At 42.7% G+C, this 26,787-nt stretch overlaps 1 protein-coding gene across 2 annotated transcripts in view; it reads left to right on the top strand.

Moving 5' to 3' along the window:
- Positions 1–26,787, top strand: part of SHC4 (SHC adaptor protein 4) — an 82,768-nt gene that overhangs the window by 18,236 nt on the left and 37,745 nt on the right. For both annotated transcript variants that reach the window (XM_075858029.1, XM_075858028.1), the window contains exons 2-3: positions 12,203–12,273; positions 26,611–26,674. In XM_075858029.1, coding sequence (XP_075714144.1) covers positions 12,203–12,273; positions 26,611–26,674 — 135 coding nt within the window. The remainder of the gene's footprint in view (positions 1–12,202; positions 12,274–26,610; positions 26,675–26,787) is intronic.

The following is a 26,787-nucleotide window of genomic DNA, read 5'->3' as shown; positions in this document are numbered from 1 at the left end:
TTCTGAATTGACAGGAGCGCGCTTTAGCTGATAGACACACCCTTACATCTTGTATTTCGTCTCAGCATCTCTGTTACGAGAGTCGGAATTTGCCTGACGACAAATTGGCTAGAAATAGCTTTTACTTTTAGATTGGCATAAGTTGCTTAAAAAGTTAGTGTCCATTTAAGGATATTGTGAGCAAACATTGGGCCATATTACAAGACAAAATCATAGGCGATTTACTATTGGGGAAAAAAAAAAGTCTTTGGTAAGGCTTCTTTGCTGGGATCGCTAATACCTCCAACCACCAAATCTATATCCAAAATAAACAATGGAAATAGGGGTAACTTTTGGAAAAATAAAATGGTTTTACATCATGCAGAAAAATGGTGTCTTTTTAAAAATACTTATCGGAGCAGCATGCATGAATGTAATATTAGTAATGGTTAAAGTATTTATACGATGTAAGACTGTCTAATGTGCTACAGGGGGTGATTTATGTCCATGTGCTAAAAAGTATGTTGGCTGAACAAAACGCTCCCTATTTGAAAGGTTAAGTGAACACTTTCCAAACATTCTTAAAGGCTATGGAAACCGTTGAAGACTTTTTTTTTTTCTTTACTAAAACAATGTATTATGGTGTTTACTGCAACTTTGTCATTTGGTTTAGAAAAAAAATATATATACTTTTTGAGATACAGCTTCTATATATCTTGCGCTGAAACCAGAATCCGTCAGGTCAGCTAATGCTCTGCTCGGGGACTCTAGTACTGCTGCCGATGTCACTGTCCATATATGGTCAGTGACTTCAGGGGTTTCCTATCGCTGGAGTTCCCGAGCAGAGAATCAGCTGATGTTTTGCCCAGGGACTCCAGTACTGCTGCCGATGTCACTGTCCATATATTAATTCTATTAATATTCTAAATTAAAATTTTTTTATTTAATCCTGCTGTGTGAATTGGATTTCATAAAATCCCATGATGATTTATTTTAAATATATAAGATGATAGTGGGGAAAACCTGTAACCAGAGAACTGTATTTTTGGTCAGGGCAACAAAACAGAATAAAGTAGTAGTACGTTAATAATGGTTCTCACATTTTTATAAAAATGCATCCAGAGCAATTCCCCAATATATTATTATTATTATCATAGCAATTGCAAAAAGTGAAATTTTAATTCCTTGCAGTTTCTCTGCGTTCTGGAGTGAGTTAAACGCTGGTACACTGACTAAGACTATGTTAAAACAGACTATAGCTTGTAAATAGACTGATAGGGAAGTTCATGGTGCTTTAAAATGCCCTCAAATCCAAACTCACGGATCTCCATTGATGCTAACTTCTGAAATGTCTCTATGTCACTATTCATCTGTCTCTGCAATCCATTAAAACACATATATTAGCTTCTATACACAGAATACTTGCACTCAAAAGTTTCACTTCTCATAATATAAGGGCCTGTTTGAGATAAAACACCATATAGTATATAGGGCACCTGCAGTTTCAGATGCTGGATGAGAGATTGAGGTTAGGCGACATGCTCAGGGCAGAGCTGTGTGCGCAGAGCCAATATGAAGGCACAGGGAGCGCCTGTGGCTCTGTACAACGAAACTGAAGGCACTCCTTGTGCCACCATATGGTGCCTCTGTTCGGCAACGTATTATGGAGTAAACCTTAACTCTATAAGAAACGGGAACAATTTCTTGAGTTTTTCCTCTTTGCCTCCTGGCACTAATAACTTTGTTATTTTGTGTTCAACGTAGCTGTATGAGACTTCGTTTTTTACAGGATGAGTTGTACTTTATGTAGGTGTCATTTTTGATTACATTTACATTATCATTTAATTTGTATTAATTTTTATTTTGTCAAAAATGCTGAAAAAAAGCAGTTCTGCTGTAGATTTTATTTCTTTTTTACAGCATACAGTGATCATCATAAATGACAACATAAATTTGTTGTGCTGTGCATGTTGTTATGGTCATTACGATACTAAATATATGTGTATTATTTTATTTTTTGGGACTTATATTTAATAAAGTTTATTTATTGTAAAAAATGTGCATTTGTGTGTTTCCTTTAAGTTATTTGAACTTTTTTTCAATCCAATAACGCAATTTCTAATTTATATTTTTTTAACTTTAATGTACTGGCATCTATCTATATGCCAGTGCATTAGCCTGTGTACTGATAGTCCACAGGCCGTTGTTAGGACATACCCTAACAGGAAATATGGTCAGACAGCCTTGGGGTCCTTCAATGGTCCCTGGGCTGTCTGCCCATAGAAGATACGTGACGCGAACAAAAGGGGGTCTCCCCTCACTCTTTCTTTGTGAATGCTGCGATAAGCTTTGATCCCGGTATCCAAGATGGCAACAGTGGAGAGAGCGGGCCCGCGGTTGTGTATAAGGCTGGATTCACACGAGCATGTTCAGTCCGTAAAGGAGGGAATGTATTTCGGCCGCAAGTCCCGGACCAAACACAGTGCAGGGAGCCGGGCTCCTAGCATCATAGTTATGTACGACGCTAGGAGTCCCTGCCTCACTGCAGGACAACTGTCCCGTACTGTAATCAAGTTTTCAGTACGGGACAGTAGTTCCACGGAGAGGCAGGGACTCCTAGCTTCGTACATAACTATGATGCTAGGAGCCCGGCTCCCTGCAGTGTGTTCAGTCCGGGACTTGCTGCCAAAATACGTTCCGTCCATTACGGACCGAACATGCTCGTGTGAATCCAGCCCTACAGTCGTTGCCCCGCTCCTGATCACACAGCCATACTGGCTCGTCATAATGAGGTAACATCCTGACGCTCATGACCAGCATACATGTCATATGTTGTTAACCAGTTAGACCCTTGTAATACGGAATACGATGCAGAGCATGGTAACATTTATTTTTATAAAAAACTTCTATATGAAATTGGAGGCATACAGAGGAACAGTAGGGCTCCATATATTACTGCTCTGTACAAGTTGGATATTTTAAAGAGCCGTAATACTCTTGTGTCCATTACCCCTTACATTGAGTCTCCTTTTATTGCTTATTATTTTTTCTTTTACAATATTTTTATGAGACAAAAGTGAACAAAACATATACAAACAGCGATGCAAACTGCACATATAATATAAATGCCTGAAAGGCAAATAATTTGCTATATTTTTGAGTGTTGCTAAAAGGTCAAATTGTTTTTGTGAATATTTATCAGTCCATTCCTTACAGAGAAACCCCATGAGATGGAGGGGGGGGGGGGGGGTTTCTATGAAGCAAAGTCCAGAATTAGCATTTTATTAAACATTTTGTATATTGGTCTCAAAGTCTTTCAATTACTGGAGAATTAAAAGGATCTTTATTTCAATTCCAGGCACAACGCTTCATCTGTAAATAAAAGATAACATCGGCCTGTATTCTCCTCTGAGTAATTCTGATATTGATTTTCTCATCTTAGTTTAGAGTAGCTTCCCACGCACAGGCCACAGAGGCAAGCGAACACTTACTCATCATCATATGATCTCAGCGCATGACTCACCTACTCCACTGAATATTTCATTTTATCAATGACAGGGGAGAGGTGCTGGCTAAGAGCATCCCTGCACGTAACATAGTGAGAATACATAATGAAGATCTGCGCTAGACCTACACATTCCCTGGTGGAGCAGTGCAGGACATCTGTGCAACTACAAATCCCAGGAAAGGCTGCATAAGAAAATAATAGGGTTGTATACCCATAAGCCATAAGGCGTATTCTCATAAGTACCAGGTTACAATATATATATATATATATATAAATATTTTGTGTGTCTGACCTACCTCTCAGAATGAGCATTGCCTCTTATATTCATCCACAAATCACTGACTACATAAACCCTTCTATTTTGATGAATGCAGGGTTGCTACAAAATAAATATTGGACCATCGGAGAATGGCGGGCACCGTTAGAGTAAAATATGCACTATATGGAGAAAAGTATTAAGACATTTACACATTACACCTACAGAAGCTTTAATGACATCCTATTCTAAATGTATAGGTATTAATATGAAGTTGTTCCCCCCCTTTGTAGCTAAAACAACTTCCACTTTTCTGGAAAGTCTTTCTACAAGATTTTGGAGTACATCTGTGGGAATTTTTGCCCATTCATTCAGAAGATCATTTGTGAGGTCAGACACTAATGTTAGATGAGAGGGCCTGGCTCATAATCTCCGTTTTTGTTCATCCCAAAGGTGTTCAATGGGGTTGAGGTCATTGCTCTGTGCGGGCCAGTCAAGTTCTTCCACACCAAACCCACCCAGCCATTTATGGACCATGCTTTGTGCACTGGAGCACAGTTATGCTGAAACGGACCTTCCCCAAACTGTTCCCACAAAGTTGGGAGCATACAATTGTCCAAAATGTCTTGGTATGCTGAAGCAAAAAGATTAAGGGGCCTAGGCCAACCTCTGAAAAACAACCTCATAGCATTATCTTTTCTCCACCAAACTTTACAGATGGCACAATGCAGTCAGGCAGGTAACGTTCTCCTGGCATTCGCCAAACCCAGACAGGTCCATCAGACTGCAAGATAGAGAAGGATAATCCGTCACTACACATAACACCTTTCCACTGCTCCAGACTCCAGAGGCGGCGCGCTTTACACCACTCCATCCGCTGCTTGACATTGTGCTTGGTGATGTAATGCTTGCATGTCGCTGATTGCAATGGAAAACCATGCCATGAAACTGTTGGCCACAATTTTTGTGCTGATGTTTATGCCAGAGGAGGTTTGGAACTCTGCAGTTATTGAGTCTGCACATTGGTAACTTTTGTGCACTAGGGTGCCTCAGCACTCTGCGACGATTCTCAGTAACTTTATGTGGTCTGCCACTTCACAGCTGAGTTGCTGTGGTTCCTAAACGCTTCCACTTTACAATAATACCACTCACAGTTTGTCGTGGAATATCTAGGAGGAAAGAAATTTCACAACCTGACTTGTTACAACGGTGGAGTCCTATAACAGGATCACGCTGGAATTACGTGATCCCTTTAGAACGACCCATTCTTTTAGATATGTTTTTAAAGGCGATGGCATGGCTAGGTGCTGGATTTCATACATCTGTGGCAATGGGACTGAATCAAACACCTGGATTCAATGAATAAGAGGTGTGTCCCAATACTTTTATCTATATAGTGTATGTTGAGGTGCAGTACAAACTTTAATTACATGAAACAAGCGACACATGAGAAAAGTGTGTACACCCATGAGGATCAAGATAAAAAAATGTAAAAACTTTTTTAAGAACTAGCAATACATCTGACAAACAATTTAATAACTTCTAAAAAAAAAATAAATTCATACACAAGATTCGCAGACAATAATGTGACCCTACTATAGCAATAACCAAGAATATGGGAATTACCAGACAAAAAGTAAAACGAAATGGATAATCATTCAACCTCTCCACTAAACAAGATCACATAAATCTAAAAAGGCTAAATACATATGAATAACTTATCTTTACATTGACCATTCATTTTACATAGAGGATAGTAAATAATGGTATATAATAAAAAAGGAATTTTGAAAAGCAGAAGAAAACACACAGAAAGTGCTATATTTTTTGTATAAATATGAATTTTGCAATGCACTCTAAAGGTTAGTTTGATACTGGCTTCAAGAGCTTTACATACTACAGACTGCAATTTCTCTCTCATATAGTTAGTCTTATAGACTGTCATAAAACATGATAAGAGAAAGTTGATGTCTTCGAAGAATTTGATCAGATTCTCTGTGGATTTCCCTCTCTAGGCTTTACCACAGCTTTAATCAGGACTGTTTTGGATAACAACATATAATGTAATTTCCTGCATTTAAAATGAATAAAAACCATAACAAATTAAATTTTTTATTTCAAAGGGATAAAAAATGAAAAGTTCTTGGAAATGTTAGTGCCTAGATGACAATGATAATTAGTTAGTGCACTACCCATCACTTGACAGGAAACTGATGGATTCAATGCTTTCCAGTGAGATTAGATGTATATCATAGGGAAACTATGCAGATTATTTTATTTTCATAACACTTTCTGCATAAATAATAAAATAATTATGCCTTTAGGTCAGACAATCTCAGCCCTTTAACCCCTTAACGCTATGTGACGTAATAGTACGGCACAGGCGTTGTCCTGTTAGCGCAAACTGACGGACTATTACGTCATAGCGTTAACAGGGTACTGTGTCTGCAGACACGTGTGCAGACACAGTTTTAAAGCAGTGATAGCTTAACGCTATCACTGCTTCAAGGCCAGGACCGGAGCTAGGCTCCGATCTGGCCGATTAACCCCTTAGATGCAGCGCTCAAAAGCGAGCGATGCATCTACGCTGTTTACAAGCAGATCGGAACCCCGCAATGAAATCACTGGTTTCCGGTGACTGCTCCGGCAGACGTGAAGCCTAACAATGGCCTCCTGTCTGCCAAGTACGGAAGTCTGCTAGGTCTCGCCCAGAGGTGGGGCCTAAAAGGCGTCCGGCTGCAGTAACAAGATGGCGCAGGCCAAGCGGATGCCGTCAGTGTCAGCGGTATGTTACAGCTGACCCCGTGCTATAACGGAAGGGAACAGAGCTAGCTCCGATCCCTTCCACTAACCCCTTATATGCAACAATCAAAAGCGATCGCGGCATCTTCATGGTTTGTAGCGATCAGCATCGACACAATGTGATCGTGAGGATGCCGATGGTTGCTATGGCAACCGGAGGCCTAAAAATGGCCTCCTGGTCTGCCACGTACGATAGCCTATTAGGTCCCGCCCAGAAACGGGACGTAATAGCCTTGCTGTCAGTGAATGACTGACAACTCCAATGCATTGCTCTACGTGGGTAGTGCAATGTATTAGAGTAAAGATCAGAAGTGCAGGCCCTCAAGTCACCTAATGGGACAAAAAAACAAAGTTAATAAAATGTTGAATAAAAGTGTAAAAATAAAACTTTCAAGTTAATAAAATCAAACACTGCCTTTTTCCTTTCTTTTATTATAGGAAAAAAATAAAACCGTTAAAAGTACACATATTTGGAATCGCCGCATCCGTAACGACCCAATCTATAAAACTGTAAGGTTATTTTTCCCACACAGTGAACACCGCAAAAAAAAACCCAAAAAAACAATGCCACAATCGCTATATTTTTATCACCACCCCTCCCAAAACATAGAATAAAAAGTGAGAAAAAAGTGGCATGCAATAAATAAGCCCTTGCACAGCTTTTTTGACTGAAAAATAAAAAAGTTCTGGCTCTCAGAATATTGCAGTGTTCAAAAGCGGATAAGATCGGGCACTATTTATCAGTGCGACACTGGCCACATATCTCTGAAATATTTATTTACCGCATTATTATACCCTGATGTATTCCGCACAGATTACATATGCCCCCACATTATAAACTGAAATACCACCAAAACCCTAAACAGAACAACTGCCAAGCTAAATCTGCGCTCCAAAAGTCTACAGTGTGCCCAAATACCAGTTTACGTCCACATATATGGCATCGCCATTCCCGGGAGAACCAGCTTAACAGTTTACGACATGGGTGTCTTCGGTGGTAGAAACTGGGCACAACATATTGTGCACTAAAATGGCATATCAGCGGAAAATAGCAATTTTACCTTTGCACCCTCTGCTGCGCATTAATTACTAATGAAAAAACACCTGTGGGGGCAAAATGCTCACTACACCCCTTAAAATGCCTTAAGCGGTGTTGTTTCCAAAATAGGGGTCACTACTTGGGGGCTTTATTTTACTATTTGACCTCAGGGCCCTGCAATTGTGGGCCAATGCTGTGAAAATCACCAAAATAGACCTCAAATGCGCATGTTGCTCTTCACTTCTGAGCCCTGTCATATGTCCAGGCAAATGATAAATGCCTTGAGGGGTGTAGCTTCCAAAATGGGGTCACTTCTTGGGGGCTTCCACTGGGTTTTCCAAATGCGACATAGCGCCCAAAAACCAATCCAGCAAAATCTGCATGCCAAATAGTGCTCCTGCCATTTTGAGCCCTGCCTTGTGTCCAAACAGCAGTTTATTACCACATGTGGGGTATTTCTGTACTGGAGAAATTGCTTTACAAATGTTGGGGTGCTTTTTCTCCTTTATCCCTTGTAAAAATGAAAAAATGCAACTTTTTATTGGAAAAAATGTTGATATTAATTTTTACAGCCTAATTTCAATAAATTCTGGAAAATACCAGTGGGGTCTAAATGCTTACTATATACCTAGATAGATTCCTTAAGGAGTGTAGTTTCCCAAATGGGGTCACTTTTGGGGGGCTCCCACTGTTTTGGCCCCACAGGCACTTGTGCAAATTTGACATGGCACCGAAAACCATTCCAGCTAAATCTGAGCTCCAAATGGTGATCCTTCCATTTTGAGCCCTGCCGTGTGTCCAAACAGCAGTTTATTACCACATATGGGGTATTGCCGTAATCGGGAGAAATTGATCTTCAAATGTTGCTTTTTCTTCTTTATTCCTTGTAAAAATTTAAAATGTCCACGTTTTATCTGAAAAAAATGTAGGTTTTCAATTTCATAGCCTAATTCCACTAAATCCAGCAAAAAACCTGTGGGGTCAAAATGCTCACTATACCCGTCGATAAATTCCTTCAGGGGTGTAGTTTCCCAAATGGGGACACTTTTGGGGGGTTTCCACTGATTTGGTCCCGCATCAGCTTTGCAAATGTGACATGGAGCCGCAAACCATTCCAGCAAAATTTGAGCTCAAAAAGCCAAATAGCGCTCTTTCCCTTCTAAGCACTGCCGTTGGTGCAAAAACTTTACTTTACAAATGTTGGGGTGCTTTTACTATACCCCTCGATAAATTCCTTGAGTGGTATAGGTTCCCAAACGTTGTCACATTTCGGGATTTCCACTGATTTGGTCCCTCAGGGGCTTTGCAAATGCGACATGGCACCCGAAATCCATTGCAGCCAGACTTGAGCTCAAAAAGTCAAATGGTGCTCCTTCCCTTCTGAGCCCTGCCATGGGTCAAAACAGCAGTTTATGACCACATATGGTGTATTTACGTAATTGGGAGAGATGTTGGGGTATTTTTTCAAATGTTGGGATGTTTTTTCTCCTTTATGCCTTGTAAAAATTTTAAATTTCTACGTTTTGTTGGATAAAATGTGTATTTTCATTTTCACGGCTTCATTCCACTAAATTCAGCAAAAAAACCTGTGGGGTCGAAATGCTCACTATACCCCTTGATAAATTCCTTGAGGGGTGTAGTTTGCTAAATTGTGTCTTTTTTGGGGGGTTTCTACTGTTTTGACCCCACAAAACCTCTTCAAACCTGACATGGTGCCTAAAATATAGTCCAATAAAAAGAAGGCCCCAAAATCCTCTAGCTGCTCTATTTGATTCTGAGGCCTGTGCTTCAGTACATTACCACACTAGGGCCACATGTGCGATATTTCTAAAAACTGCAGAATCTGGGCAATACATTTTGAGTTGCATTTCTTGGGTAAAACCTTCTATGTTACAGAAAAAAATGATTAAAAATGAATTTCTGCAAAAAAAATGAAATTTGTAAATTTCATCCCTACTTTGCTTTAATTCTTGTGAAACGCCTAAACACAACGTCCCTAAAAAAATAGCCTTTTGAAATTTTCTTGAAAATGTGAGAAATTTCTGCTAAAGTTCTAAGCCTTGTAACGTCCTAGAAAATAAAAGGATGTTCAAGAAACGATGGCAATCTACAGTAAACATATGGGAAATGTTAATTAGCAACTATTTTGTGTGGTATTACTATCTGTTTTACAAGCAGATACATTTAAATTGAGAAAAATTCATTTTTTCATTCATTTTGGTGTTTTTCACAATTAAATACTGAATGTATCGACCAAATTTTACCAGTAACATGAAGTCCAATGTGTCACGAGAAAATCTCAGAATCGCTTGGATAGGTAAAAGCATTCCAACGTTATTACCACATAAAGTGACACATGTCAGACTTGAAAAATGGAGCTGCGTCCTGAACGTGCCAACTAGTCCACATCGTTAAGGGGTTAATAGGATTACACCATCAGTGGCGGATTATCATTAGGGCGTTTCGGGCGGTCGCCCGGGGCCCAAGGCTCCCAGGGGGCCCAAGGCTCCCAGGGGGCCCATGACCGCCCGAACCCCCTCATGCCCAGTGGCCTCGCTAGCACTGGAGGGAGCCCCGGTGCCAGGACCGCACCTGTCAGGCGAGGGGAGCTTCGCTTCTACTTAGCAGCCGTGGTCTGTGCTGCTTTAGAAGCTCCCCCTCCAGCCCCCCTTCCCTGCTCTAAACATCTATCCTCTGCTGCTAGCTGTCGGGACATGGGGGAGGGGAGACTGTCGGCGGGCTCTGTGCTGTGAGCAGGAGAAGAGCTGCAGTGAAGACATAAAAGGTAAGTGCATGTCTGTTTAATGTCCATATTCATGTATGTTTAATGTCCATATTCATGTATGTTTAATGTTCATATTCATGTATGTTTAATGTCCATATTCATGTATGTTTAATGTCCATATTCATGTGTGTTTAATGTCCATATTCATGTGTTTACAAGGTGTACTTTGTGTATAATGTGCATACTCGTGTGTACTTTGTGTACTATGCATACTTTGTGTATAATGTGCCTAATTTGTGTACTTTGTGCATAATGTGTGTACTTTGTGTACTGTGCGTACTTTGTGCATAATGTGCGTACTTTGTACTGTGCGTACTTTGTGCATAGTGTGTGTACTGTGCGTACTTTGTGCATAATGTGTGTACTGTGCGTACTTTGTGCATAATGTGCGTACTTTGTGCATAATGTGCGTACTTTGTGCATAATGTGCCTACTTTGTGTACTTTGTGCATAATGTGTGTACTTTGTGCATAATGTGCGTACTTTGTGCATAATGTGGTACTTTGTGTACTGTGCGTACTTTGTGCATAATGTGCATACTTTGTGTACTTTGTGCATAATGTGCGTACTTTGTGCATAATGTGCCTACTTTGTGTACTTTGTGCATAATGTGCGTACTTTGTGCATAATGTGCGTACTTTGTGCATAATGTGCCTACTTTGTGCATAATGTGGTACTTTGTGCATAATGTGCGTACTTTGTGCATAATGTGGTACTTTATGTACTGTGCGTACTTTGTGCATAATGTGCCTACTTTGTGTACTTTGTGCATAATGTGCGTACTTTGTGCATAATGTGCGTACTTTGTGCATAATGTGCTTACTTTGTGCATAATGTGGTACTTTGTGTACTGTGCGTACTTTGTGCATAATGTGCCTACTTTGTGCATAATGTGCGTACTTTGTGCATAATGTGGTACTTTGTGCATAATGTGGTACTTTGTGTACTGTGCGTACTTTGTGCATAATGTGCCTACTTTGTGCATAATGTGCGTACTTTGTGCATAATGTGGTACTTTGTGCATAATGTGCGTACTTTGTGCATAATGTGGTACTTTGTGCATAATGTGCGTACTTTGTGCATAATGTGGTACTGTGCGTACTTTGTGCATAATGTGGTACTTTGTGTACTGTGCGTACTTTGTGCATAATGTGCCTACTTTGTGTACTTTGTGCATAATGTGCGTACTTTGTGCATAATGTGGTACTTTGTGCATAATGTGCGTACTTTGTGTACTGTGTGTACTTTGTGCATAATGTGCCTACTTTGTGTACTAGTGTTTAGGTAGTGTTAGCAATAGTTACGGCGCGGCAGGGTGGTGGTGGAGAAGGGGGGCCCAAGTTTGGGTAACAGCCCAGGGCCCATGGTCTTCTTAATCCGCCACTGTACACCATTGCCTCCATTTTTCGGGCTATGAACAGGAATCCTAGAAAGCCGAGCTAATATGTTGTTAGATGTATTCATGTTATTACACTGTTGAATGATCATGGGGTATTGTAGAAGGGAGCTGGCACATAGACTCATCAGCATATGTGTGGTCCCTTAGGCGGTCACGTAGTGTGTGCCCCTGTGCCAACGGCTTCATTGACAGGGCATTTGTACTATATCCTAATCTAGAGTCTGGGGAAATATTTCTTTTTGAAGTGCTTGAAATGCTGAGTGGGAGTAGAGACATTTGCTGAACCAAAAGGCTACAGTTAAACACTGCCTTGATTCTTTGCCACATAAAAATGTATTTTCCAGTTACTCAAAGCACACGAAAATGTATTAACCCTGTGTGCACCATGGCATAATTCTTTGTATACGTAATGAACCTGCCTTCGTGTTTTGCAGTACATGGGATGTATTGAAGTGTTGCAGTCCATGAGGTCTCTTGATTTTGGAACAAGGACACAAGTTACAAGGTAAAATGGTTTTCTAAAGGTTACAGCTTACCACTATCTAATTGTCTGTTTAGTATTTTATAGCAGTGACCTAAAAAAATTATTATAACATACTTAACATAATAACATACATTCTCATTAGTATGTAATGATGATCATGTTGCCACAGCAAAAATACAACTCCCATTATTCCAGACATTTTTTTATATAAAGCTGGCCTGGCAATGAGCTGTTATCAGTAGCTGGTTTCTTAAATCCCCAGCCATCGACTGTTAGCCGCACTAGGAGAAATGTAGTATTACATGGCAACCATTCAAAATAATTTGGCTCATAAAGAGGGTCCCATGTTGAGGACTTGGCTCTATGGTGTCTATAACAGGGCATATGGAAAGGGGTTGTCTTAGAAAGACATCTCATACACTTTTATAAAACCTTACAGTCAGTCATGTACAATATATATGTTTTATTCCGTTTTTTTCCGAATTTATGGTTAAAAGGTTTTGCAAAGTCAGTCAACATTCAATAAGGCGGAAACATCAGCTCGGGAAAATAAAATAAAATTATGCACAGTCGATAGGAGAGTTCAGTCTTTGTTCTTTCTTGTTTCCATTTGTCCAGAGGTTCACATAGGATAATGTTTTCGCTACAGTCATGTATCATGGGCTAAAATGACAGGTTAGAGAAGTAGCCAAAGTTTTTTATGTTTCATTTTTGAAAAAGTGACAACAGAAAGTTCAGCGATATTAGTTGTCACCTTTGAATTTGTTTCTTAGTCACTGATGGTAAAACTGTAATTTTGCGATTGGTCAAACATGTGGATATAATGACAGTTGATTATATGGCTGCGCTTCCTGTTGTCACTTTTGCAAAAATGGCCACCACAACAAACACAACAAACAGAAAAATGTCTCTGTAAGAAGAAAAAATATAATTGCCAAAGTTTATATTCACTCTAATTTCTGATTTACTAGTATTTTTTAAATTTTTGGTGGAAATCCTTTTAAAAAAGAACTTGATTCTACTTGGCCTGTCTTGGCTCTCAGCTTTCTGTTGACTGTCATTATGTTTATGTAACACAGATCAGGCAGATTGTCTTGTACAAACAGACTAGACAGACTTGGAAAATTTGCCTAATAGATTTTAATTCTTGGTAACCTCCATCATGTGATCACTATGTTCTGTCCTCAACAGTCCTTCAGTCTCTTCTATGTTTGTCTGTATATGCCTGATAAAAGCTGCTCAGTATCTTGTTTAATTTGCAGTGCGGGTCATGGTTGCATATCTATAGACATCATGAAAAATATTTATTTGTATAATATTGTCTACACGTTTCCCTTTCTGACACCTGATGAATCTGATACTTGGATCTTTTTTTAGAAGAAGGAACTTTGAGTGAAACAAACAACTGTCACATCTACTTACACAGTGAAAAAAAGGAAATGTGTCTTTAGAAAGGCCACATCCCTTAATAGACTCCGTGGCCCTCACGTATAAAATCTAGTTCAGAAAAAGAGGAGCAGTTGCCAAAACTAACCACATTGTTTTCGGCATGCCCATATATTTTCATAGCCAAACGTATGACTAAAGAGTGTCCTTTTAGCATACACTTGGCCAGTATACCTTGGTATAACGTTGCTTCAACTGAATTTAAAACTGTGCCAAAAAAATGTATACCACGAGGTAAAGTTTTTTTTGTTGTCAACAGCAGATGTAACGTCAATAGCAGATGTATGCTACAGTATAGACATAGAATTCCATACATCTGGGGCATATATTTATTTATACCATTTTAAAGGTCCTGCCGAAAGTAATTTGAACCTAGTCTAAACTGCACTGGAAGAATGAATGCTAGAATCTGATTGGGTTCTATGGTTAACTATTTTTTTTTACTGCCATAGTTTTTATACATGAGGCTTAATAAGGGTGATTAATAAAGCAAAATGTGCCATAAAAAAAGTTTTCTAGAGACATGGACCAAATCGATCACAATGGAGTCGCATGCTCTATTGTGATCAATTAGGTGGAATTTTTCAAATCATAAATTCATGCTTCAATGCTGTTGATAAACCCCATTCAGTCAGAACATTAAAACCACCTGGCTAATATTGTGTAGATCCCCCTCATGCCCCCCAAAAAGCTCTGACCTGTTCAGACATGGACCTCTGAATGTGTATCTGGAGCCCAGACGTTAGCAGCAAATCTTCATAGCAACCTTGAGTAAAAAAATGTCTCAGACCTGCATATTGAGAGCTTTGTCTGTAAGTTTGAGACATGCCCCCACCCTCTCCATTGCCCTCGGATGAAACAGCGCTGTTGACGTCGGCCCTTGTGTCCATCTGAGGGCCAACTCTTTTCTATTAACCCATGGTTCAGTTCTGAGCCTATTGTACAGTAGGTGCTTTTTGTGGTGGACAGGAGTCAGAATGGGCAGTCTAACTGGTCTGCGGCAACGCTTTCCCAAATGCAGCAGCCTGCAATGCACTGTGTGTTTGGACATCTTTCTATCACGAGCAGCATTAACTTTTTTTTAGCAATTTGTGCTGTAATAGCTCTCCTGTTGGATAGAACTAGGTGGGTTAGCCTTCACTCCCCGCGTACATCAATAAGCCTTGGGAGCCCATGACCCTGTCGCTGGTTCACCAGTTGTTCTTCCTTGGACCGCTTTTGGTAGATACTAACCACTGCATATTGGGAACGCCCCACAAGACCTGCCATTTTGGATTCTCACGTTTGCCCCTTTTTCCTGCTCCCAACACATAAATTTAAATAACTCACTGTTCACTTGCTGCCTAATATACCCCCAGGGGCGTAGCTAAAGGCTCATGGGCCCCAATGCAAAGGTTCTACTTGGGTCCCCCAAACTTCTCATGGCCGACAGCCCGCAAGCTTTCAGCTGCATTGCTGGGACTCCTAAGTGACCCAATGATGCAGAAATTAGCAGCCAGGGACGTCGCTAAGGTCTTGAAACGTCAGGGAAAATAGACCCAATACATATACCCCCCCCCAAAAAAGTGTGTGCGTGTATACATATGTGTATATAGGACACAGCATATCTATAGCATTACAACCCTATAGCTATGGATAGGATTAGATACAGTGGCTCAGCAAACGGTATCACACATGATAGGACTAGATATAAGGCCCAGCAGACAGTATCACACATGATGGGATTAGATATAGTGGCTCAGCAGACAGTATCACACATGATCGGATTAGATACAGTGGCTCAGCAGACAGTATCATAAGATAGGATTAGATACAGGGCTCAGCTCGCTGACATTGCGGCTCCAGTGCTGGACCAGGAAAGGTAAAAATAATTGTTTTGCTTTTTTATGTGTTACAAATTATTTTTGTGTGTTTTGATTTTTTACAAGTTCGGTTGTTGGACTACTTCGGATTCGAGGACTACTTTGATAATGGCGTTTTTTTTATTCTCAAAAAAATGGTTAATGAGGGTTGTGTGTGGGATCTTTATTTCAATAAAATATTTTTTCTATGTCTTTGTATTTTTCTCAACTTTATTATTACCACCTTAGTAATGGCCGCTGGCTGATTGACAACGTCCATTACTAAGGAGGGGCTTAGTGTTAGCCGGTGCAAAGGCTAACACTAACCCTCATTATTACCCCGGTACCCACCGCCACCAGGGGTGCCGGGAAGAGCCGGGTACGATCCAGTACCCGACCATCTGTAGTTATGGCCGGGTAGTGGTGCGGCCGCAGGCTGATATTATTAGGCTGGGAAAGCCCAAAAACTGTGGCCCTTCCCTTCTTGGTAATGCTAGACTGCCGCTGCTATATTGCATCTGGCTGGTTATAAAAATGGGGGAACCACTCACTCCACTCACTCCCTCCAACACCCGGCGATAAGATCGCTGAGTGTCTGTGTCTCCGATGCAGCCGGGGGCCTAATGAAGGCCCCCAGGTCTGCCTGTAGTGTATGCCTGCTAGGTCATGCCTCTGACCTAGCAAATGCCTGTCTGTTTTACACGGACAGGCATAATACACTGCAGTACAGAAGTATTGCAGTGGATCATAAATGTGATCGGAGGATCGCATAGTGAAGTCCCCTAGTGGGACTAGTAAAAAAGTAAAAAAAAAGTTTAATAAAAAGTGTAAAAAAATAAATAAAAAAAACACTTTCCCCCTTACAAACTGCTTTATTATTAAAAAACAAAATACAGTAAAAAAATTACACACATTTGGTATCGCCACGTCCATAACGACTACAACTATAAACTTATTACATAATTTAACCCGCACGGTGAACGTCGTAAAAAATTTAATTGCTGTTTTCTTTGAATCCAGCCTTAAAAAAAATGTGATAAATAGTGATCAAAAAGTCGCATTTACTCCAAAATGGTACTGATAAAAACTACAAGTCGTCCCGCAAAAAAAAGCCCTCATACAATTGCATCGGCGAAAAAATAAAAAAGTTATTGCTCTTCAAATATGGAGACACAAAAACAAATAATTTTGAAAAAAAAGTGTTTTTAATGTGTAAGGGTATGTTCACAAGAGGTCATTACGTCCGTAATTGGCGGACGTATTTCGGCCACAAGTACCGGACCGAACACAGTGCAGGGAGCCGGGCTCCTAGCATCATAGTTATGTACGACGCTAGGAGTCCCTGCCTCGCTGCCGGACAACTGTCCCGTACTGTAATCATGTTTTCAGTACGAGACAGTTGTCCAGCAGCGAGGCAGGGACTCCTAGCATCGTACATAACTATGATGCTAGGAGCCCGGCTCCCTGCACTGTGTTCGGTCCGGGACTTGCGGCCGAAATACGTCCGTCAATTACGGACGTAATGACCTCGTGTGAACATACCCTAAAAGTAATAAAACATCCGAAAAACGATACAAATTTGGTATTGTTGCAATCGCAACAACCCACTGAACAAAGTTATTGTGTTATTTATACCACACGGTAAATGGCGTAAATTTAGGACGCAAAAAAATTGTGGCGAAATTACATGTTTTTTTCTATTGCCCCCCCAAAAAAAGTTAATAAAAGTTAATCAATAAATTCTATGTACCCCAAAATGGTGCTATTAAAAATTACAACTTGTTCTGCAAAAAACAAGACCTTATACAGCTATGTCGACGCAAAAATAAAAAAGTTATAGCTCTTTGAATGAGACGATGGAAAAACGTAAAAAATGTGTAACGGCAGGGGGTAGGGAGACGGACAAGTGAGCCCTAATCTACCCGCCACTCTGTCCCTGCCTACTTGCAACGACCCGCCCTAGGCGACGGGGTACAACTGGGCGGCGGTCCCTGCGCTCAGTAAGTGCACGACAAACACGACAAACATACAAGGAACACAAGCAAGGAAAAGGGGCCGTTGCCCACGGCAACACCGTGAGCAACCAGAGTGGTGAACGAGCCGAGTCAAGCCAGGAGTGTGCGAGGTACCAAACGAAAAGCAGAAGAGTAGTCGGTAAGCCAGGGTCGGTATGGAGCAGGATCAAAAATAGCAGGAGCTGTAGCTGGGCCAGGAACCACAAGGAAGGAAACCAAAGCAATAACAAGCACCGAGGGACAGGAAGTGCAGGCTTAAATAGACCGAGGGCGGGAGCTAGCTGAGTCTGGCCAGGTTACGATAGGCTCTCCCACTCCTAAGCCTGCCAGCCTGAATGGTGGAAGCAGGAGTCAGTCCCAGGGATGTATTCTCAGGTGCTGACTGATTAGTTCTGGGAGTTAACCCCGCAGTGCCTGGCAGATCCTTTACAGTACCCCCCCTTTTATGAGGGGCCACCGGACCCTTTCTAAGTGGACCTGGCTTACTGGGGAAACGCAGGTGGAACCTCCTGACCAATACCCCAGCGTGAACATCCCGGGCGGGTACCCAAGTCCTCTCCTCGGGCCCGTATCCTCTCCAATGGACCAGGTACTGGAGGGAGCCTTGGACCATCTTGCTGTCCACAATCCTGGCCACCTCGAATTCCACCCCCTCCGGGGTGAGGATGGGAACAGGAGGTCTCCTCGAGGGAGCCAAGGACGGGGAGCAGCGTTTGAGGAGGGAGGCATGAAACACGTCGTGTATCCGAAAAGACGGGGGTAACTCCAGCCGGAAGGAGACAGGATTGAGGACCTCAATGACCTTATACGGCCCAATAAACCGGGGAGCAAACTTCTTGGACGGAACCTTGAGACGCAAGTTCCTAGACGACAACCACACCAGATCCCCGACCATAAACAGGGGGTTAGCAGAACGTTTTTTATCAGCCTGAGTTTTTTGTACGCTCTGGGACACCTCTAGGTTTTTCTGAACCTGGGCCCAGACTGTGCACAGTTCCCGATGAACGACCTCTACCTCAGGATTGTTGGAACTACCAGGTGAAACGGAGGAGAACCGTGGATTAAACCCAAAATTACAAAAAAAAGGAGAGACCCCAGACGAGTTACTGACCCGGTTATTAAGGGAAAATTCGGCGAGGGGAATGAAAGAGACCCAATCAAATTGACAGTCAGAGACAAAACACCTTAAGTATTGTTCTAGGGACTGATTAGTCCTCTCCGTTTGGCCATTGGTTTCAGGATGGAAGGCAGAGGAGAAGGACAGATCAATCCCCAACTTCATACAGAAGGCTCTCCAAAACAATGAAACAAATTGTACCCCTCTGTCCGAAACAATATTGACAGGGACCCCATGGAGACGCAGGATGTGTTTGACAAACAAGGTAGCCAACGTTTTGGCGTTGGGTAGTTTCTTGAGGGGCACAAAGTGGCACATCTTACTGAAGCGGTCCACCACCACCCACACCACCGACTTGCCTTGGGATGGAGGCAAATCAGTGATAAAATCCATGGAGATATGTGTCCAAGGTCTCTGGGGAATGGGCAACGAACGCAGTAAGCCCGCTGGTCGGGACCTGGGAGTCTTGGACCTAGCACAAACCTCACAAGCGGCGACGTAGGCCTTAACGTCTTTAGGCAACCCAGGCCACCAATAATTTCTGGTAATGAGGTGTTTGGTACCCAGGATGCCTGGATGGCCAGATAGTGCGGAGTCATGATTTTCCCTAAGTACCCTTAGCCGGAATTGCAGGGGAACAAACAGCTTGTTCTCAGGAAGGTTCCCGGGAGCTGCACCTTGATCAGCAGCAATTTCAGAGACTAAATCAGAATCGATCGAGGAAATGATTATACCTGGAGGCAAAATACAAGCAGGATCTTCCTCCGAAGGAGGGCTGGCCATGAAGCTACGCGACAGTGCATCAGCCTTAATATTTTTAGACCCAGCCCTATAGGTAACCAAAAAATTGAATCTGGTAAAAAATAACGCCCATCGAGCTTGTCTCGGGTTTAGCCTCCGGGCAGATTCTAGGAACACCAGATTCTTGTGGTCGGTAAGGACCGTTACCTGGTGCCTAGCCCCCTCCAGGAAGTGGCGCCACTCTTCAAATGCCCATTTAATGGCTAAGAGTTCGCGGTTGCCAATATCATAGTTACTTTCAGTTGGCGAAAACTTCCTGGAGAAGTAGGCACAGGGGCGGAGATGGGTGAGGGACCTGGTACCCTGGGACAAGACAGCCCCCACTCCCACCTCAGATGCGTCAACTTCCACGATAAATGGCTCCATTTGGTTGGGCTGAACCAGCACCGGGGCCGAGACAAAGCACTTCTTAAGGACCTCAAAAGCCTGGACAGCCTCAGGAGGCCAGTGGAGGAGATCAGCACCTTTGCGAGTGAGGTCCGTAAGGGGCTTAGCGATGACCGAGAAGTTAGCAATAAATCTCCTGTAATAATTAGCAAATCCCAAAAAACACTGTAACGCCTTCAGGGAGGCAGGTTGGACCCATTCCGCCACAGCCTGAACCTTGGCGGGGTCCATGCGGAATTCATGAGGAGTGAGGATTTGACCCAAAAATGGAATCTCCTGTACCCCAAACACACATTTTTCGGTTTTGGCAAACAGTTTATTTTCCCGAAGGACCTGGAGCACCTTCCTGACATGCTCCACGTGGGAGGACCAGTCCTTGGAAAACACCAGTATGTCATCAAGGTACACTACCAGAAAAATCCCCAGGTAATTTCTCAAAATCTCATTTATGAAATTCTGGAAGACCGCAGGGGCATTACACAACCCAAAGGGCATGACGAGGTATTCGAAATGGCCTTCAGGCGTGTTAAACGCAGTCTTCCACTCATCCCCCTCTTTGATGCGAATAAGGTTATACGCCCCCCGTAGATCCAATTTAGAAAACCATTGGGCCCCCTGAACCTGATTAAAGAGATCAGGAATCAAAGGAAGGGGATACTGGTTCCTTACCGTGACCTTATTCAGGCTACGGTAGTCAATGCATGGCCTAAGACCACCATCCTTCTTCCCCACGAAGAAGAAGCCAGCACCTACCGGAGAAGAAGAGGGACGAATGTAACCCTTGGCCAGGGATTCCTGGATATACACTCTCATAGCTTCACGTTCGGGACAAGAAAGATTAAATATCCTACCCTTAGGAAGCTTAGCTCCTGGTACCAATTCGATAGCGCAATCGTATTCTCTATGAGGAGGTAACACTTCGGAGGCCTCCCTAGAGAAAACATCAGCGAAGTCCTGAACAAACTCGGGTAGCGTATTCGCCTCCTTAGGGGGAGAAATAGAATTAACAGAAAAACATGACGTACAACATTCATTACCCCATTTGGTTAGCTCCCCAGTATTCCAGTCAAACGTAGGATTATGCAACTGCAACCAGGGAAGACCTAGCACCAAATCGTACGATAATCCCTGCATCAACAGTACAGAGCATTGCTCCAAATGCATGGAGCCAACAAGGAGTTCAAAAACAGGGGTATGCTGTGTAAAATAACCATTAGCAAGAGGAGTGGCGTCGATACCCACTACCGGGACAGGTTTAGGCAAATCAATAAGAGGCATAGCAAGGGACATAGCAAATTCCACAGACATGATATTAGTAGAGGACCCTGAATCCACGAAAGCACTGCCGGTAGCAGACCTACCACCAAAAGAGACCTGAAAGGGAAGCAAGATCTTAGTACGTTTCATATTTACGGGAAATACCTGTGCGCCCAAGTGACCTCCCCGATGATCACTTAGACGCGGAAGTTCTCTGGCTGCAACCTTACGCTTAGGACAGTTGTTCACTTGATGCTTGTCGTCCCCACAGTAGAAGCAGAGACCATTCTTCCTGCGGAATTCTCTACGTTGTTGGGGGGACACGGAGGCCCCGAGTTGCATAGGTATCTCTGAATCTTTCGGGGAGGAACGAAGCAACGGAGCTTCGGGAGGCATCATGGGGGAGTCGGAGGAGAAAACACATAAACGTTCACGTTGTCGTTCCCTGAGACGTCGGTCAAGTCGTATCGCTAAAGCCATAACCTGGTCTAGGGAGTCACAAGAGGGATAGCTAACTAGCAGGTCTTTCAGGGCATTCGACAGACCCAACCTAAACTGGCACCTTAAGGCAGGGTCATTCCACCGAGAAGCTACGCACCACTTCCGAAAGTCAGAGCAATACTCCTCAACAGGTCTCTTACCCTGACTTAAGGTCACCAGCTGACTCTCGGCAAAGGCAGTCCTGTCAGTCTCGTCATAAATAAGTCCGAGAGCAGAAAAGAAACAATCAACGGAGGAAAGTTCAGGGGCGTCAGGAGCCAAGGAGAAGGCCCACTCTTGGGGCCCTTCCTGGAGCCGGGACATAATTATACCCACCCGCTGGCTCTCAGAACCTGAGGAATGAGGCTTTAAACGAAAGTAAAGCCTACAACTCTCCCGAAAGGAGAGAAAAGTCCTCCGGTCCCCTGAGAACCGGTCGGGCAACTTGAGGTGGGGTTCAAGAGGTGCGGTGCGGGGAACTACCAGGGTAGCATCAGGCTGGTTGACCCTCTGAGCCAGGGCCTGGACCTGTAGGGAGAGACCCTGCATTTGCTGAGCCAGGGTCTCACGGGGATCCATAGTGGTGTCAGGGACCAGGGGTAGACTAGGTATGGGCTTGTTATTATGTAACGGCAGGGGGTAGGGAGACGGACAAGTGAGCCCTAATCTACCCGCCACTCTGTCCCTGCCTACTTGCAACGACCCGCCCTAGGCGACGGGGTACAACTGGGCGGCGGTCCCTGCGCTCAGTAAGTGCACGACAAACACGACAAACATACAAGGAACACAAGCAAGGAAAAGGGGCCGTTGCCCACGGCAACACCGTGAGCAACCAGAGTGGTGAACGAGCCGAGTCAAGCCAGGAGTGTGCGAGGTACCAAACGAAAAGCAGAAGAGTAGTCGGTAAGCCAGGGTCGGTATGGAGCAGGATCAAAAATAGCAGGAGCTGTAGCTGGGCCAGGAACCACAAGGAAGGAAACCAAAGCAATAACAAGCACCGAGGGACAGGAAGTGCAGGCTTAAATAGACCGAGGGCGGGAGCTAGCTGAGTCTGGCCAGGTTACGATAGGCTCTCCCACTCCTAAGCCTGCCAGCCTGAATGGTGGAAGCAGGAGTCAGTCTCAGGGATGTATTCTCAGGTGCTGACTGATTAGTTCTGGGAGTTAACCCCGCAGTGCCTGGCAGATCCTTTACAAAATGGCTTGGTCATTAAGGCCTAAAATAGGCTGGTCATTAAGGGGTTAAAAGGGGTTGTCCAGTCCCTAAACATCGATGGCCTATCCTCAGGATAGGCTATCAATAGTTGATGGGTCGGGATCTGACTCCTGGGACCCCTGACAATCAGCTGTTTTGAAGGGGGTGCAGCACTCGTACAAGCGCTACTTTCCCTTCATTTCCCTTACTTGCTCATACTGTGAATCGCCGACACGTCTGTGTCGGCGATTCAGTGTGAGAAAGTGACCGGAATGAAGAGGAAGTAGCGCTTGTACGAGCGCTGCACCCCCTTCAAAACAGCTGATTGGCGGGTCCCCGGGAGTCGGATCCCGACCTAACAGCTCCAGCAGACAGTGGTATTAAACTTGCCTTCATCTTTGGCCGCAGCAAAGGTCCTGACTCCATCCAGCACATAGCATTGCGCACAGCGCTGTGACGTCATGAACACCGCTGCGCTCCGCAAGGAGGAATGTAAGTACTGTAAGTTACTATAGTAACGGGGGCCCATGTAGTTTATTACGTAGGCACCAGTTACTATAGTAACTTTTCATTAATGTGTTGTGGGGGGCCGCGGGCCCCACTGGCTTCAGGGCCCGGTTGCAATTGCGACTGCTGCAACCCCTATAGTTACGCCACTGTCCCCCCGTCCCTTGACAGGCGCCATTGTGACCAGATAATCAATGTTATTCCCTTCACCTGTCAGTGGTTCTAATGTTATGGCTAAATAGTGTATCCATACACAGGACAGGACTAGAAGGTGACTTGAGTCAATGTATTTTCATGCCTCTAGAAGTTGTGGCTATGTTTTAGACTTTTATGTTTAAGAATTCTGTAAAACAGCATTTTGTGATTTGAAAGTATCACATAAGATATAGAGGAGAGGTCATATCCCAATCTTCTCCTTCTTATTACAAAATATTCTTCTGTCCTGAAAATTGCTTAATTTATTGTGATTTTTCTCAAATTCTACACCACTTTTGCACTTGCACGAACCAAGCTAGAATAATTGAAGCACTGAAGCAATTTGATGAGAGACACGATTTACCCCATACTCATTTCCAAAACTAGACAATAATGTCTTTTTAGTAATACTGCATTTTACGTTGGACAGATTTTCGCTGAATAACTATCTTTGTTCATATAAGATGTTTCCGTTTTGTTCAAACAATAAAGCTTTCTGTTCGGTGACGAGCTGTGCTTTTTTTCTGCTTAAAAGCAATATTTTTTTCAATAGAATTTTCTACCTCTTATATCATCCCTCTGTTCTCAAGACGTTACAATGAACAAAGAAGGCTAGTGTAATTGTGATTACTGAGTGGGCAAAAAAAAAGATAAAAAATGGAGCTGTATAAAAAAACATAATACAGGAAAATACAAAATAAGATTTTCCAGTAATATCCATCTATTTCAGATAAATTATCCAGTTAGTCATCCCTGGATTGGCATACACCATTCCCCCATCTCAACTGGAAAATGGGGACGTCAATTCATTATTAGTTTTTTGCAGCCCTAATGCCTGGGAACAAATATTAGAAAAAAAGATCTAAGTGTTAGATAACTTGCCATGACTGAGACAGTAAGTTGGATATGCCCTTGAGTATCATGAGAACATGTCTTCTGTATATTTACATCATCATTGAAAGTGTAGAAAATATACTTTATTGAACTGGATATACTTCAAAGAGCAGCAAACCAGACGATGCAATTTTATTACCACAAAGTAACTTACCATGATAGTGAGGGAAAACCGAAGACTAAGGGTATGTTCCCACGCACAGGATACACTGCAGAATTTCTGCAGCAGAAAATTTGAAGCGGAATCTAAAAAAAACCCACAGATTTATCTGTCATAGAAATCCGCAGCAAATAGTGCGTTTTTGCTACGCATATTGCTGTGGAAACGCTTCATTTTTCCACAGCAATATACTGATTTAGTGTAAACATTGAATATAGCAAAGTATATGTGCACCTGCGGATTTTCAGTGGCTTTTACTGTGTTTCCGCGGGATAAACGTTGTACAAACCACAACAAAAAACATTTGTTGCTGAATTTATGCTCCCAATTGAAGTCTATGGGCAAAACACGCAGGATCTCCGCACAGAATTAAAGTTGCACCGCAGTACACTTTCCCCACAACTTTTCTGTGGTTTCTTTCTGCAGCGTGTGGCTGAGATTTTGCTCAATTTCATTCACTTTGCTGCTACTGTAAATGCTGCTAAAACTTTGCACAGCAGTCCGTTGCGGAAATTCCACAACATTTGCGCTACGTGGGAACCCATAGACGTCCACTCATCAGCCGAAACAATCAATTCAACTGTGTCTGCCGACAGTAGGGCATCCCTTGTCACAGTTGTCTGTCATTAGTGCCAACTACCTATAGATGATCTGCTGTGTTTCTTTTATCTTCAGATAATACTCAGTTGAAGTCTAAAGTTTATGGTATGGGCAGCCATCTGCGGTCAAATGATGTTAGAGGGGTTGTTTCATTATAATTCATTATGCATGTAAGCAGGGGTTGTGCTCAAGAGACAACAACTTTAATAGATGTATCTGACGATGGGTGTCAGTACGTTGTCGGGAATGTCAGGCAAAACTGCAGAACTGACCTGTCCTACACCTCACAGGAGGTTTATATCTAATCCCTATAGCCAGTAGTGTATCAATAAAGCTGCTAATGTGATAAAGACAGCTCCTCATAGGAGGATAAGCCGAGTGGGGATGAGAAGAAACATTGTCTCATGCACATGTCTATATTACAGATCTGTGTTGTACCAATTCATACTATGGCACCCATAGAATTCTATAGGTCTCTACTGTACCTCTGTGTGCCTCTGATTTCAAACACAGTTTTTTTCTGTATGATTACATGAAAAAAAATGATGCCATTGGATGCCCTATTACGGCGGTATTCTGAAATGGAAACATTACCTCTAGAGGAGAATAATATGCTGTACCACATATGGCACCAGAACACAGAGTGCCTTAGGGTATGTTCACACGCAGTGTTTTCAGACGTAATTCGGGAGTTTTACGCCTCGAATTACGCTTGAAAAAATGCCCCTAATACGCCTACAAACATCTGCCCATTGCTTTCAATCAGAATTACGATGTTCTGTTCCCACAAGCCTTTATTTTACGCGTCGCTGTCAAAATACGGCGCGTAAAATGACGGCTCGTCAAAAGAAGTGCAGGACACTTCTTGGGACGTTTTTGGAGGCGTTTTTCATTGACTCCATTGAAAAACAGCTCCAAAAACGGCCGTAAAAAACGCAGCGAAAAACGCGAGTTGTTAACAAAAACGTCTGAAAATCAGGAGCTGTTTTCGCCTAAAAACAGCTCCGTATTTTCAGACGTTTTTGGTCACTACGTGTGAACATACCCTAAAGCTCAGTGACATGGGACTGTAGAAACTCCACGTGCTTCCGTACTGGCTCTGTACATGAGGCCTTACAGTCACACAGGCAAGTGCTGGCTCATATCTATAAGGACTAAAGGGCACTGTCTCAATGGCAGTGCAGGACTGGGGTACCTTGAGCTGATAAGGGATTTTGCAGGCCCACACTCCAGCTATAAAGAACACATGCAAATCTACTTTTTGTTGCATTATAAACGCAATTAGGACTAACAGACTATTTGTGAGATAGCCCGAAAAAATGGCAAACTCTGTCAACAAGTGATAGCCTTCACTGTCATCTAAAGATATCATGGGCAAACGTGGTAAATGCTACTGTTAAACTTTATGTTGTCATTGTAAGACATTTCCGGGATCTAATGCAGACTATCTATAACTGTCTACAGGGAAGCAATAAGTCGACTCTGTGAAGCCGCCCCTTGTGTAAAAGGAGCTGCCAAGAAACGAAAGGTAATTATAAGTTTATATATAAGTATTATTTGATCAAATGTGCAACTTACTGCTAAATATTGTATTTCTTTGTATTAATATATGTGATAAATGGACTGTAAGAAACAAATGGT

The sequence above is a fragment of the Rhinoderma darwinii genome, chromosome 3 (genome assembly GCF_050947455.1).
Source record: "Rhinoderma darwinii isolate aRhiDar2 chromosome 3, aRhiDar2.hap1, whole genome shotgun sequence".
Classification (NCBI taxonomy): Eukaryota; Metazoa; Chordata; class Amphibia; order Anura; family Rhinodermatidae; genus Rhinoderma; species Rhinoderma darwinii.
The sequence above is the reverse complement of the archived record's forward strand: the minus strand, read 5'-3'. Positions and strand labels throughout refer to the sequence as shown.